This window comes from Lithobates pipiens, unplaced genomic scaffold, assembly GCF_037356315.1.
Source record: "Lithobates pipiens isolate NorthernLeopardFrog02 unplaced genomic scaffold, aLitPip1_a1.2 Scaffold_22, whole genome shotgun sequence".
NCBI classification, from domain to species: Eukaryota; Metazoa; Chordata; class Amphibia; order Anura; family Ranidae; genus Lithobates; species Lithobates pipiens.
In genome coordinates, this window is record NW_027507784.1 from 240877936 (window position 1) to 240894149 (window position 16214).

The 16214-nt window shown below is 45.6% G+C and overlaps 1 protein-coding gene across 6 annotated transcripts in view; it reads right to left on the minus strand.

Moving 5' to 3' along the window:
• MARF1 (meiosis regulator and mRNA stability factor 1) overlaps nucleotides 1–16214 on the minus strand; it is a 502817-nt gene that overhangs the window by 337544 nt on the left and 149059 nt on the right. For all 6 annotated transcript variants that reach the window (XM_077448919.1, XM_077448921.1, XM_077448922.1 and 3 more), the window contains one exon: nucleotides 15817–15995. In XM_077448919.1, coding sequence (XP_077305045.1) covers nucleotides 15817–15995 — 179 coding nt within the window. The remainder of the gene's footprint in view (nucleotides 1–15816; nucleotides 15996–16214) is intronic.

Below are 16214 nucleotides of genomic sequence, written 5' to 3' on the forward strand. Positions count from 1 at the left end.
GGGGGGGGGAGGAGCGCAAGACAGGGGGGAAAAACAATTTGTCAGTTAACGCATCCACGCAGAGTGCTTGATCCGGTCTCTGGAGAGAGGAAAGCCAATGTATTTGCACTTATTTGGTTTGCAAAGAGGTCTACCTGAGGGAGACCCAAAATTTCAGTGAGCATCTGAAATCCCTTGGTTTAAATTACCATTCCGCTCCCTTCTGCTGAGCGGGTCTGCAAGGGTGCCTTCTGTGCCTTTCAGATGGACTGCGGACAGCGATGCCAGATGGTTTCCGCCCAGCTCAGAATTTGGTGAGCTAGTTCCATCAGAGTCTTGCTCCTTGCGGCCCCCAGCTTTGTTAGGTATAATACCACCGTCATGTTGTCAAACACCTGGACGTGCTGTTCCCTTAGGGCCTGCTGGAAGGCAAGGAGGCTTAGATGGATAGCCTTTAACACACTCCAATTTGAGGACCTCCTTGCCTTTGGCTTGGACCATTTGCCATGTGTTGTCTTTTCCTCGAGGCGAGCTGCTCACTCCCATGTGCTTGCATCTGTCGTTAATCTCCAAGTTAACCCAACAGTCTAGGGGAGTCCTTTTAGAGGTGTTCCTCTGGTCTCTCCACCACCAAAGTGACCTTTTTGCCTTTCCCATTTTGAACTTCTTTTCCAAAGATTCCAATTCAGGAGTATTTCTGACTGCAGACATTGAGCATGTAGCCTGGCCCACTGCACCGCTGGGATTACTGCTGTCAACAGTCCTATAACTGACATGGCTTTCCTCGCTGAAACCTCCAAGTTGATTTGAAGAGTTCTCAGAGCTACCTGCATCTTTTCTACCTTCTCTTGTGGGAGAAAAAGTCTTTGTTCTAATTAATCCATTTTGTATCCTAAAAAGGAACCTTATCCACCAAGATGGTTCAAGGATCGATTTTTGAAGGTTCAGAAGCCAACCTAAGCGGTTTAGATGTCCCTGGGTTACTGGCTACTTTCAGGTTGACCAGTACCTAATCTTTCGATTCTGTATTTGATCAACCAGGCACTATGGAGAGCCTCTGCCATCACTTTTGTGAATATTCTAAAAGGAGAGGCCAAAAGCCAGCTCCCTGAATTGAACGTGCCAAATCGGCTGCCCCCCCCCCCCCCCCCTAAAATTTACTGCTAGTCGCAGGAATTTGTGATGAAGCTGCAACTGGTATGTGAAGATATGCATATCTCAGGTCGATGGATGCCATGTAGCAGCTACAAGAAAACCGTGTCCATCTGGAACCTCTTTTACTTTATAGAACTGTTCAGAATCTTCAAGTTCACAAGACGAAATTTCACCGATGGCTTTTTGGCCAAAAAAAAAAAAAATGTGGGGAGTAAAAAACCCTCCCTTCCTGATCCTTCAAAACTTGGGAAATTACACCCCGTTGCCTCAGTTCTCTCAAAAGAGAAGTCATAGCCAGGGCTTTCTCCTGATCCCTCTGTAGATTTTTAATGTAAAAATTCTACCAGATAGCCTTGACTGATTAGATTTAGAACAAACGGGCTTTGTTGCCTTCTTCCAACCTGGCAAGAAAGTTTGCAGCCTTCCGCCTACCAGAAGATGGTCATTATTGCTTGTTTGAGGTTTGCTCAGGAAGTCTAAAAAGCACCCCTCCTCTACCTCTCTCCCTCTGTGGGTACCAGGGTCTTTGAGTCTGATCTTTTTCTTGAAGGGTTTGCTGAAAAGGATGGAAATTCTTACTTTGCTGCACCACTTTTTTTTCTCCAGAAATGCCTTGTTATCCACCATTCTATTGAGGACAGTCTCTAATTCTGGCACAAACATCTCTCCCGTAAAGGGAATTCTGCACAACTTCACTTTTGATGCAGAGTCCCTTGATAATGTTTTAAGCCAGAGAGCCCTCCTGGCTGAAATCAGGGCTGAAGATCTGGCTGACATTCTGATGGATTCTGCCAAGGCATCTGCCATGTACTTGACTGATCTTAAGGGTAGGGAAAGACTCTAGTAAATTCTTCCTAGGAGGTGGCTGCTACCACATAGCCTTTAAGTTGTTCCATTCAGCATTTCATGTTTCTGGATACTACTGTAGAGGCCATTTCTGGCTTTAGGTTAGAGGAGGATGAATCCCAAGCTTTCCTAAAAAGAGTCTGCTATTTTATCCATGGAGTCTTTAAATACGCCCATGTCCTTAACCACCTCAATACAGTGCACTTACACCCCCTTCCTGAGCAGACCAATTTTCAGCGCTCTCACAGTTTGAATGACAATTACTGTCATGCAACACTGTACCCATATGAAACTTGCGTCCTTTTTTCCCCACACAAAGCTTTCTTTTAGTGGTATTTAACCACTAGTGGGTTTTTTAGGCTATAAATAAAAAATGTTGACAAAAGTTACGCTTTTCTTTGTCATAAATTTTTGATTATTAATTTTACTTCATACATTTTGGCCAAAATTCATACTGCTACATATCTTTGGTAAAAATAACCCACATGTGGCGTGGCCTGGACATGGCCGAACACAGACATGTAGCATAGGGGCTCCCGGCCGTCTCCCGACTGTCCCGTCGTCATCAGCGGAGTAGTACGCAGCATGCGCTCTGCGAAGAAAAAGGCAGCAAGGCAGACCAACAGAGTGAGGCAATCTGCACCTCCGGACCCGCCGCCGAGCGAGATACACCGGCTATCACAGATGATGCCCCCGGACACCAAGATGGCGACCGCACGTGCAGTTATGGCAGAGGACCCGGCGCCAGAGCAAACACCCGCTCTAATGATAGCACCAGAGATGCCGGAACTTTTACTGGCCGCTCCAACGCCTTCCCCTCCGGTCCCGGATAGCCCCCCCCCCTCCTCCCTCCTATACTGCACGGACCCGGAGCTGTGCACCCTGCTCCAAGCGCTCCCCACTAAAGCAGACATTGTAGCTTTGATCGGCATGGTAGAAGCAGCTCTTAAGAAGGAGGTGTGGGAAGAGCTGCAGGGGCTGACAGCCAGAGTAAACAGTGGGGAATTGACTGCAGACTCCCTAGGGAAGAGAATAACAGCCCTAGAACAGATCCAAGAGTCGCATATGGCGGCCTTAATAGACCAACAATTACACCAGGAGGAAATGGAGGACAGAAGCCGGAGAAACAACCTCCGGCTCAGGGGGATCCCAGAAGCCACGGGGACGAGAGACTTAGCTCCAACGGCACTTTGCGATTTTTTTGCAGCATTGACTGAGAAGAACTGCCCGCGCAAGTGACAGTAGACCACAGATACACTAGACAATAGATACACAGGACCCTGGGACCCTTGTCTACAGACCCTGCCAGACCTAGAAATGTACTTTGTAAACTACATCACTATACGTTGAAAGAGCACCTCATGAGGCAGGCATGGGAGGCGGGAGACCTGGACTTTCATGGAGTCCCTATTAAAATTCTACCAGATCTCTCCAGCGCCACCATACCTAGAAGAGCGCTGCTTAAACCGTTACTGGATCTGGCTCGGCAACAGGAAGATACGTACACAGATGGGGATACCTGTTCTCCGTGACCTTTCGCCGTGACCAGATCTTTTCACCTCAGGTCTCCAACATCTTTGCCTGCTTTATTTGAATTTCTGCAAGTGGAGCCAATCCCGGTGCCAGACTGGCTGGCCCTCCTTCCCCCGCCATCCAGCTGTCAACACCTCCCTATTCGGAGAGGCAGTGACCCCCCGCCTAGACCACAGAGGGGCCGACGCCGGCCGAGGGCATCATCCATGGAAATCAACAGAGAACTGTGAACCGCTCCGGCCTTGAGTACTTTATCCCCCCCCCTCTCCTCCGTGCTCTACATAGGTGCATTGAAGTGGGTGTATACTGGACTGACCTCAGTGTCTCCCTGTCAGCCCCCCCCCCCCCCGTGCAGTTGCTGAGGACTGCTCACTTGTGGGGAGATACGTGGCCCATGGATGGAGTTGTCCACCACCCCGGCTGGCCCCCTTCTACCCCACTTCACATTGGCACTATTCGGTGATGCAGTTCTCCTTTGCCTTGCCTGAGAGATTACACCGCAGAACCGGAGAGGAAGCGGCTGGGGTGCCATCTATGTTCTACCCCTGCCCGGTAGAAGACAAGCCCTATTGCTACCTTCCCCCCCACCCCCCGGGCCTTTGAAGCAGTTTGTGCCCTTGCACTGACCGTGGGATGCCCACATTGACTTGTGGATGTCACCACTGTGGAGCACAGAACAGGCCCCATTTATCTAGACTCCAGGGGGAGGGAACCAAATGTAGAGGGACGCTATTGTTCAGATGGGGAAGGTGGTTCATAGGATGGATTTGGGGTGGAGGAATTACTTGGGTTTATGGTTTGTCTCACATCTCCCCTGCACCCCTGGGGTAACTATGCAGGCATTCATTACCTCACCTGCATCTGGAGTAATAGCTACTCATTCATTGACAGAGGCCCAAAAGAGCTACTGTTTACTCCCGGCATCTGCTCCTAGGAGGCCACTTTAGTTGGCTAGGGGACATGGGGAGGGGATACAGGATCACTGCCTGGGGGGCGGGGAGGATGGTTTTGCGGCGGGTGGAAATGGGCTGGGAATGACTGCTCGATCATTAGACTTGTGTTAAGTTGTCTAACCTGCCTTAGTTCCATATTTCATTTCTATGCTTTTTTTGTAATTTTCCTTTTGCTTTTCTGCTTTTACACTGTTCATATTGAATGTTTCAGAGTGCTGTTTTTTTTGCTCTGCCTTAGATGACACAGTAATGTTATAATATTAAGTCGCCGGGGCAGAAGGGAGACATGGACGCCCCTCGGTGGAGCCTTGTCCCCCCTCTCCCCCCCATTAGGACTGCATAACCGTGGGGAGGAGTGATTTTCCTCCCTGACGGTCTGTTGCGGATACCGCGAGTTTACGCGGACCGTGGACCCCACGTCCACGAGATATTTTCTCTGTATAGCTTCCTCTTTTCACCTTCTTCCCCTTTCTCTGCTCCCTTCTCCCTCGGACATCCCTATCTTTACCACCCTATCCCCTTTCCAACACCCCCCACACCCCCCCCCCTCCCTAGACTATGACACCAGACACTGTTAAGGTGATGTCCTTCAATGTCAAAGGACTAAATATACCAGAGAAAAGGCGAATGCTCCTTCATGAACTCAAACAACCCCATACTGACATTGCATTTATACAGGAGACCCACTTCCAAAAACGGACAAACTTCACTATCTACAGAAAAGACACTACCCCGTCGCATTTCATTCTACTAACGCACAAGCCAAGTCCAAGGGTGTCTCGATCCTGATATCTAGTAGCACGCCGTGGACAACACACTATGCTTTGATTGACCCGCAGGGACGATATCTCTTCCTGAGGGGGCTTTTGGGGAGAACTCAAATTACTCTAGCCACAAACTATTCCTCCAATGAGACACAGGCCTCATTCTTAGATGGCATACTAAGCAAACTACAAGATTTTCAGATAGGCCAACTGATATTGGGAGGAGACTTTAATGGCCCCCTGATACTGTCCTGGGACACCTCATCCAGGATGTCTATCCCCTCGAGTCAACTTAAACGATTTTCCAGAATTCTACACAAAGCACAGCTAATAGACGTTTGGCGACTACAACATTCAGGGGAACGAGACCACACAAACTTTATTCCAGAATCGATTTTCTCATTCCCCACACACAACTCCATGCAATTCATGCCACGTCTATTGGCCATATCTCATGGTCCGACCATGCCCCCACATTTTTGAAATACGCTTTCTCCGACGAAGCATCGGTCAGGCACCGTTTCTGGCGATTAAAAGAAAGTCTCCTGCAAACCCCGGAGATTCTAACAGAAGTCACATCAGAACTTAAACTATTTTCACACGAACACACAACCAGACTGACCGGGTATTTTAATGGAAAGCCCACAGGCCTTTAATTAGGGGAATTCTTATCAGACATGGGGCCCGCATTGAACGAGAGAGAAATGCACAAATATCGCAGCAACTGAAGAAACTCAGGGAGATAGAAGCTAGACACAAACATGCCCCTTCCCAGGACCTAGAAACAGAACTGATACTAAGAAAACAAGTTAATGATTTATTACTATATAAAGCTAAGGCGGCGTTACAATTCTGTTGTAAGGCTAGTTACGAGTCAGGAGATAAATGTGGGAGGCTTCTGGCACGACAAGTAAAAGTTCAGAGGCTTGCTTCATATATACCCCAGGTGATTAACGATGGACAGAAGGTGACCCTCCCGGCGCAAATAAGAGTTCAGAGAGTTCCATTCTCACCTTTACAATTTGCCGCTACCCTCGATGTCTCCATGCGCCATGGGGGACTACATCAAGGAGTCTCAATTGCCTTCCCCATCACCTGAGATTTGCACAGAATTAGATGCACCCATTACCCTGAAAGAACTACAAGAGGTGATTACATCCATGACACCAGGGAAAGCTCTGGGCCCGGACGGGTTCACAGTGCAATACTAGAAGACTCTCCTGCCCATACTTGGCCCACATATGATTACACTCTTTCAGGCGATAGACTCAGGCTCCCCATTCGCCAAGGAAACTATGGGTGCTCATATCTCCGTTATACACAAAGAAGGGAAGGATCCGGCGGCATGTGGGAGTTACAGACCAATTTCTCTGCTGAATGTAGATTTAAATTTATATACAAAGATTCTAGCGGTTTGGTTGGCCAGACACCTACACAAACTGGTTCACTTGGATCAGGTGGGCTTTATTCCTACAAGAGAAGCGAGAGACAGTACTATTAAAGCGCTAAATCTCCTTCACACGGCCCAGTCCACCAACACACCATCGGTTTTCTTAAACACAGACGCCGAGAAGGGATTTGATCGAGTGAACTGGGCCTTTATGTTTGCGGTACTCAGACATATGGGCCTGGGTGGAGTGATGCTACGCCGAATCGCTGGAATCTATGCCAACCCCACCGCATGAGTTAAAGCAAACGGGGTGCTATCGGAATCCTTCCCGATCACTAACGGAACCCGCCAGGGATGCCCACTGTCTCCATTACTATTTGCGCTCTCCCTAAAACCCTTTCTTGCTACTGTCAGCCGACACCCGGACATACTGGGTTTGACCATAGGTAACGTGCAACACAAGGTCTCCGCGTACGATCTACTTTTCTCCCTAACTAACCCATCCATTTCACTACCAAACCACTTTAAAGAATTTGAGATCTACGGGAACCTCAAATCTAAAAATAAACTTCGCGAAATCCGAAGCCATGAGCATCGCACTACACCCCAAGGACCTCCCAGCACTACACTCCGGGTTCCGCTTTAAATGGACCATGACAGCATTGCATTATTTAGGCACGAACATCCCGGCAACCTTCTCGGACGTATTCAAGCTCAACTTTGCTAAAACAAAAGAATTGCTAGACACATGGCAAAATGGTTTACACTCTTGGTTTGGCAGATGTAATCTACTCAATATGTGTATTTTACCTAAATACCTATTCCAAGCCTTGCCAATTAGGATCCCTAACTCCTACTTTAGGCAAGTACATCCCCTATTTACACGGTGTGTATGAGCCCGAAAGAAGCTGCGGACACCACAGACTCAATTGACATTTCCGAAACGGTTAGGGGGGCTGGCACTGCCAAATATCAAGAGATACTACCAAGCGACACGCCTGGGTAGGGTGATAGACTGGCACAGACACAATGAATTCAAACTGTGGGTACAATTGGAACAAGACCAATCGCCGATTCCCATCAAGAGCGCGCTCTGGTGCTGGGAAGCAACACCACCATCCCTAAAGAATCATCCCCTCATAGGTAATACTATACGGCAATGCTCCAGAGTTCTTTTACAACACCGACTAACGTCCAAGACATTTCCCCTAACACCGATATTGGGGAACCCCACTTTTGACCCAGGTATCTCGTCGGTGCGATTCCAAACACAGACACTTAGACCTTACCACGGCATCCCGTTTCGTGCGCAGCGGTACATGGCCTACTATCGAAGACCTGACAACCCCTACAACCTAGCATTCTGGAATGCGTTACAGCTACACCACTTCCTCGGGAAGTTGGGCCACCCCCAAGCGTTCGCACGACAGTTGACCACATTCGAGGAATATTGCTCGAAGTGGAGCCACTCTCACAGACCGTCTCGAAGATGTATGCCTTACTTAATCCCCCGGACCAACCAATGCTGCCCAGTGTCCTTAAATGGGAGACGGACTTGAACAGGACATTCTCTTCGACACAAAGACAAAACATGATTAACCTGACTTAATCCTCCACATGCAAATTCCAGGAGCTGAAATTTTAAAATACTAACGAGGTGGTATATGACACCACACCGACTTCATGTCATCTTCCCAGACACGCCTGAGACTTGTTGGCGATGCGGTACGGGTAGAGGAACTACAGTGCCTTGCGAAAGTATTCAGCCCCCTTGAACTTTTCAACCTTTTGCCACATTTCCAGCTCCAAACAAAGATATAAAATTTAAATTTTTTGTAAAGAATCACTAACAAGTGGGACACAATTGTGAAGTGGAACACAATTGTGAAGTGGAACGAAATCTATTTGTGGGGCGGGCAAAATTATTCGGCCCCCTTGTGTTAATACTTTGTAGAGCCACCTTTTGCTGCGATTACAGTTGCAAGTCGCTTGGGGTATGTCTATCAGTTTTGCACATCGAGACACTGAAATTCTTGCCCATTCTTCCTTGCAAAACAGCTTGAGCTCAGTGACGTTGGATGGAGAGCGTTTGTGAACAGCAGTTTTCCGCTCTTTCCACAGATTCTCGATTGGATTCAGGTCTGGACTTTGACTTGGCCATTCTAACACCTGGATACGTTTATTTGTGAACCATTCCTTTGTAGATTTTGCTGTATGTTTGGGATCATTGTCTTGTTGGAAGATAAATCTCTGTCTTTTGCAGGTCTTTTGCAGACTCCAACAGGTTTTCATCCAGAATGGTCCTGTATTTGGCTGCATCCATCTTCCCCTCAATTTTAACCATCTTCCCTGTCCCTGCTGAAGAAAAGCAGGCCCAAACCATGATGCTGTCACCACCATGTTTGACAGTGGGGATTGTGTGTCGAGGGTGATGAGCCGTGTTGCTTTTACGCCAAACCTATCGTTTTGCATTGTGGGCAAAAAGTTCGATTTTGGTTTCATCTGACCAGAGCACCTTGTTCCACATGTTTGGTGTGTCTCCCAGGTGGCTTGTGGCAAACTTTAGACGAGACTTTTTATGGATATCTTTGAGAAATGGCTTTCTTCTTGCCACTCCTCCATAAAGGCCAGATTTGTGCAGTGTACGACTGATTGTTGTCCTATGGACAGACTCTCCCTCCTCAGCTGTAGTTTTCTGCAGTTCATCCAGAGTGATCATGGGCATCTTGGCTGCATCTCTGATCAGTCTTCTCCTTGTCTGAGCTGAAAGTTTAGATGGACGGCCAGGTCTTGGTAGATTTGCAGTGGTCTGATACTCCTTCCATTTCAAAATGATCGCTTGCACAGTGCTCCTTGAGATGTTTAAAGCTTGGGAAATCCTTTTGTATCCAAATCCGGCTTTAAACTTCTCCACAACAGTATTACGGACCTGCCTGGTGTGTTCCTTGGTCTTCATGATGCTCTCTGCACTTTCAACAGAACCCTGAGACTATCACAGAGCAGGTTCATTTATACAGAGACTTGATTACACACAGGTGGATTCTATTTATCACCATCAGTCATTTAGGACAACATTGGATCATTCAGAGATCCTCGCTGAACTTCTGGAGTGAGTTTGCTTCACTGAAAGTAAAGGTGCCGAATAATTTTGCACGCACCACTTTTCAGTTTTTTATTTGCTAAAAAAAAAAAGTTTAAATTATCCAATAGATTTCGTTCCACTTCACAATTGTGTCCCACTTGTTGGTGATTCTTCACAAAAAATAAAAATTTTCTATCTTTATGTTTCAAGCCTGAAATGTGGCAAAAGGTTGAAAAGTTCAAGGGGGGCCAAATACTTTCGCAAGGCACTGTATATTGCACATATTTTGGGAATGCCCCTTACTATGTACCTTCTGGAGGTCAGTGCGCACCATTGCGCAAAAATTCACAGACTATACTTTATCTGACGACCCCGCATTCTTTCTACTGCATGCATCAGACATCACGGTCAAAACCTACGAAAGGTCTATTTTGAGACACCTGGTGAATGCCGCGAAATCGTGCATCCCACTATTGTGGAAACAGCGTAGTCCTCCATCGGTTGCGTTATGGCTGCAAAAAGTTGAACACATAAACCAAATGGAAGACCTGATCTTGACCGCGACAGACGCGAGACGTACACAAAAACGTAGACCCACTGGAACATATTCAAATACTCGCAGGAAGGAACGTCTCTTTTCCAGTCTTAGCACTCAACTGAGTCCCCACATAATCGAGATATACAGACAACGTCTGGGGAAACCCGTGGGCCGTCCTCATCCCTCCCCTACCCTAGCCCCGCAACTCCCTCCCTGCCCCCCCCTCACTCCCACCTCTAGCCCCCCTTTTTCTGTCCCCCTTTTCCTCTATTTTCACACTCTCCCTTTTTTTCTTTGTTTCTTTCTTATTCTCCCTCTTTCTCTGAATATTGCACACTTGGTACATGGGATCTATACCAATCCTGCGGCTGGGAGAAATTGATCTATATAGTACATAGAAATTTGAAGTCTTTACACTACAACCACGCTATAAAAACAAACAAGAAGTACAGCAACCTCTGCTGACACAGATGCTTAATTACGTTACCAGTATTGTATATTTGTTAGTCTAATCAGCTTTGTCTAGGAAAATGTGCCTCTCCCATCGCTATCAAGGCTGTGTGTATAGATGCTTTCCTTTTCATGTCAGTCCCTGACTTGTTTATTTGAAAACTTTAATAAAATTTATATTTGAAAAAAAATAAATAAAATAAAATAACCCACAGTGTATATTATTTGGTCTTTGTGAAAGTTAGAGTCTACAAACTATGGTGCCAATAACTGAAAATTGATCACATCAGGTGTATCTCATTTCTTGAGACACTAACAAGTCAGGAAAGTACAAATACCCCCAAATGACCCCTTTTTACAAAGTAGACATCCCAAGGTATTAAGTAAGTAGCATGGTGAGTTTTTTTAAGTTGTCATTTTTTCCCACAATTCTTTGCAAAAGGCAGATTTTTTTTTTTTGATTTTTTTTTACAAAATTGTCATATCATCAGGTCATTTCTCACACACAGCATATGCATACAACAAATTACACCCCAAAATACATTCTGCTACTCTTCCCAAGTATGGTGATACCACATGTGAAACTTACACAGCCTGGCCACATACAGAACACCAACATTGAAGTAGTACCTTCAGATGTTCTACGAGCAAAAACGATGCATCTCATTTGTCAACCACCTATTACACTTTTGAAGGCCCTGGAGTACCAGGACAATGGAATTTCCCATAAAATGACCCCATTTTGGAGAGCTAACACCCCAAAGTATAATCTGAGGCATAAGGAGTCTTTTGAATGGTTAATTTTTTTTCCAGAAGTTTTTGGAATATGTGGAAAAAAATTAACGCATTTTTTTTTTTACACAAAGTTGTCAATTTATAAGATATTTCTAACACATAGCATGTATATAGCAAAAATAACACCCCAAAACACACTCTGCTACTCCTCCAGAGTATGGCGATACCACATGTGTAAGACTTTTACACAGCCTGGCCACAGAGAAGTCGAACATTGAAGTAGTACGTTCAGGAGTTCTAGGAGCATAAATGACACATCTCATTTCATTCCTACCCATCACACTTTTGAAGGTCCTGGAGCACCAGGACAGTGAACTTAGCCACAAAATGACCCCATTTTGGAAAGCAAACAATCCAACATATATTCCATAGATAGGCACTCGGATGAGCCGTGACAGGTACTCGGATGGGCTGTGACAGGTGCTCTGAGGGGTGGTGACAGGTCCTCTTTATTTGGGGGGGGGGGGGGGGATCCGTGTGATTTGTGTACACTGTAAGCGGTGACGAGATGTTACCGCAATCTCACACACGATCGGTGTGCGAGGAGGAGAACCCAGTAACATCTTGTTACCGTGGTTTGTTTACATTTTAGTGATCGGCTGTGAAAGGATCACAGCCGATCACGTGGGTAAACAGCCGGCCAATGGCTGTTTACCAGAGTCGTTGACGAGCAGTGTTCCCGGGGAACACGCCGCCACCGACATGCACGCACAGCGCGATTGCGCGCATGCGCCGTGCACAGTGGGGCTGTGACCATCTGTGATCGGCAGTGACTTCATCACAGCCGATCACATGGTAAACAGCCATAACCAATGACTGTTCACCCCCTTCGGTGGCGAGCGGTGTCTCCGTGACACACCGCCACCGAAGAAACAAGGATGCGCGCGCAAGATCACGCGCATTCCCTGTTTAAATGGGAGGCCGTCATATGGCTGGCGGTCGGGAAGCAGTTAAATGCAAGATCAGTCTATCTTGACACCTGGGAAAAGGCATCAATTAAATTCATTTTTTTTTATTACAAATGAACGCCTTGTCCTCCTCAAATGGGAAACCACCATTTAAAAGGGCCCTAGAGAAAAAAAAAATAAAAATTCTGGATCCTTCCACTCCTTCCTAATTGTGTCGGCCAGTACTTTATGAACCAGGAAGATTCTGTTTGGCCTCCTCCAGCCCATAGTACATCATGTCATGTAACGGGAGTTGGGTTTTTTTCTTCCTGAAATTCCAGGGTGGTATAGACTGCTTTCAGTATGTCGTCCACCTCTTCTAGCGTCAGTTTATATCTGGAAACTCATTTCCTACTCCCTCATCCTCCTCCAAGTCGAGTGTTTAAGGGGGGGGGGGGCTGGGGGGGGACACTTCATCTCTTTCAGTTGATCTAGAAGTGGTAGGAAGAAGATTGTTGGACTGGGAGCTCTGTTCTTTGCTGCAACTCTGGCCCTGCTTCTTTATGAGGGAAAGTACTGTCCCTAGAGTCTCTACCAATTCATTTCTCACTGAGGAAAAGAGCTCCTTACACTCCTGTGTGAACTCCTCCCTTACTAGTCCCACAATACAAGATCTGCAAAGTGGATTGCCCCATGAGTCCCTTAGTGGGATTTTCTCTGGATTAACTTTACCTATAAAATGTTAGTACCCAGTTATACTGTGTACATTTAGTAAATAATCCAGGCCTTTTTTAAAGCAATTGACTGAGCTTGCCAGAACCACCTCTGCAGGGAGTCTATTCCACATTTTCACAGCTCTTACTTTGAAGAAACCTTTCCGTATTTCGAGATTAAATATTTTTTTCTTCTAGACGTAACGAGTGCCCCCTAGTCCTCTGTGATGACCTTAAAGTGAATAACTCAACCCCAAGGGATGGGGGAATTTCTTATCAGCCAATTTAGGAGCTCTTGATCAAGGTCATCTGCTGATCTAAGAACTGTAGTGGGGACTTTTAATGGCAACTATAAGCACAGGTAGTGTTACTCTGTCTCCGACTTTGTGGTGTCTCACAGCAGTGACACCTATGCCGAAATCAGGAGATAGGGTCTCCTCCAGGCCCACCCACTTCATTCCTCACCAGTCATCCGACTTATAGTCTCTGCCTCCCAGCCATGCTGTGAACTGAATGGGTGGCTGCAAAGAGGTTGAGTGGGTGGCCGCAGCCTCCAATATCAGCCCAGCTGTATGGCGAAAAGGCTTGGAGAGCAGCATGGGCTTCAGGAACAGCACAGGATTCAGTGACCCCTGGCAAATTGTCATTTGACCACCAAGGGGGTCCTGGCCCCCAGGTTGAGAACCACTGCTCTAATCTTTCTTCATAGCTGAGCTCCTCCATGTCTCACCTCTCTCTAAGTCCATACCTCTCTTAATACAATAAAGAACTTTGCTTGCTCTGGAAACGGCAGCTCAGACTCTACTTTGTAGAACCAACTATTGCTGCAATTAGAACTGCTTTACACATCTACAGTGAAATTTCTATCCATTCTTTGCAAAATAGCTCAAGCGCTGTCAGACTGGATGGAGTGTCTGAACAGCAATTTTCAAGTCTTGCCAAAGATTCTCATTTGAATTCAAGTCTGGACCATTCTAACATATTAATATGCTTTGATCTAAACCATTCTATTTTAGCTCTAGCTGTATGTTTAGGGCCCTTGTCTTGCTGGAAGGTGAACCTCTGCCACAGTCTCATGTCTTTTGCAGACTACAAGAGATTTTGTTCTAAGACTGCCCTGTATTTGGCTCCATCCATCATCCCATCAACTCTGACCAGGTTTCCTGTCCCTGCTGAAGAAAAGCAACCCCAAACATCATGCTGCCACCACCACGTATCAGTGGGGATGGTGTGTTCAGGGTGAAGTGCAGTGTTAGTCTCCCCCATACACATAGCGTTTTGCTTTTATGCCAAAATGTTCAATATTGCAGCTCCTCAAGTTACTATGGGCCTCTCTGATTAATGCTTTGCTTGCCAACCCTGTCAGTTTAGGTGGATGGTCATGTCTTGGTAGGTTTGCAGTTGTGCCATACTCTTTCCATTTTCGGATGATGAATTGAACAGTGCTCTGTGAGAGGTTCAAAGCATGGGATTTTAATAACCTTATTAAATAACCTAACCCCGCTTTAAACTTCACAACTTTATCCCTGACCTGTCTGGTGTGTTGCTTGGCCTTCAATATCCCATTACCACTGAGTGTATGCAGATGTGCGTACTCTGCTTTTGGGGGTTGGGGTCCATGTCACAGAAAGGCCGATCGACGATCCGACGCTTCCGGCGGCTAATAACAGACTGGAATGAAGCCGGAAACGGTTTGGTTCCAGTCTCCTTGATGTAAATCACGGAAAAATAAATATACAGTATTCAGATACACCGTTTTCGGTGATCGGAATACTTTGAAGTGCAAAGGAGGGTTTGGAGGTCTTTTAGACCCCCATCCCTCCATAATGAGTACCTGTCACCACCTTTTGTCACAAGGGCTGTTTACATTCCTTGTGACAGCAATTAAAGTGATCAATTTTTTATTTATAATTTTTAAAAACACAATATAAAAATTAATCACCGCGAGCTCGAGCAGCAAAGAAAGTCACGTCCGCATATTTAAACGATGTTAAAATCAAACATGTGAGGTATTGCCGTGATCGTCAGAGAGAGCAATAATTCTAGCATAAGACCTCTAACTCTAGCCTGGTAAGCGTAAAAAAAAAAAAAAAAAATTGTAAAGCATCGCCTATGGAGATTTTTGTTTTTTTTTGGTACCAAAGTTTGTTGCCATCCCACGAGTGCGTGCAATTATAAAACACCACTGCACAAATACTGTGTGACATGAAAAATTGCAAAAAAATAAATAAAATGGCTATATTCTCTAGATTCTCTGCTAAAAAAAAATATTATACATATATACACATATCTCTATATCTGTTTGGGGTTCTAAGTAATTTTCTAACAAAAAAATAGGGCTTTTAACTTGTAAACACCAAGTGTCAGAAATGGGCTTAGTCATGAAAGGGTTAAGGTTCTCTAACAAACCTCTGAGGGCTTCACAGAAAAAAACTGTATTTATATGGAGATTACATTACCATACAGGTGGACTCTATTTACTAATTAGGCAACTTCTGAAGGCAATTGGTTCCATTAGATTATAGTTAGGGGTATCAGAGTAGGGGCGTCACATAAAATCCCAACACATTTGTATTTTTGGTTGTGACATGACAAAATGGAAAATTTCAAAGGGTACGAAAAAAATTTCAAGGCACTAAAAACTTCACGGAATAAAAATCCAACAAGAAACCCTACAAAAGCATAAGAGCGAAATGAAGTATAAACCAGTTTTCAATATTCTGAAACATACTTTTTTACATTTGTAAACACATCTTCTAGTTCAGCACTTTTTGTGGTGACCGACACCTGGCTAGAAACAGAAGTGTTGCTAAAACATGCTATGGAGTTTAACCTATCTCCATTTTTCTTTTTGTCTTCTGGGTATGGATTCAGCTTGCAAGAAGCTTTGGACTGTATTTGGCACAGCTCCTGTGGAAGAAGGGGAGAAGTTGTTAAACATTGGCCTTTAAACATTAAAAGGGAGTTAGAGTAGAGTAGAATGTAGTTCAAAACATACATAACATTACTTAAAGGTCAAGATGCAGGATTACATAAAAATTAGCGGATTTAAGGGTTACTTAATGAGTTCACATATGCTGTGGCCGCAGATCACAGCATGGCGTCCAGTGCATCCCTGTTCACCAATTT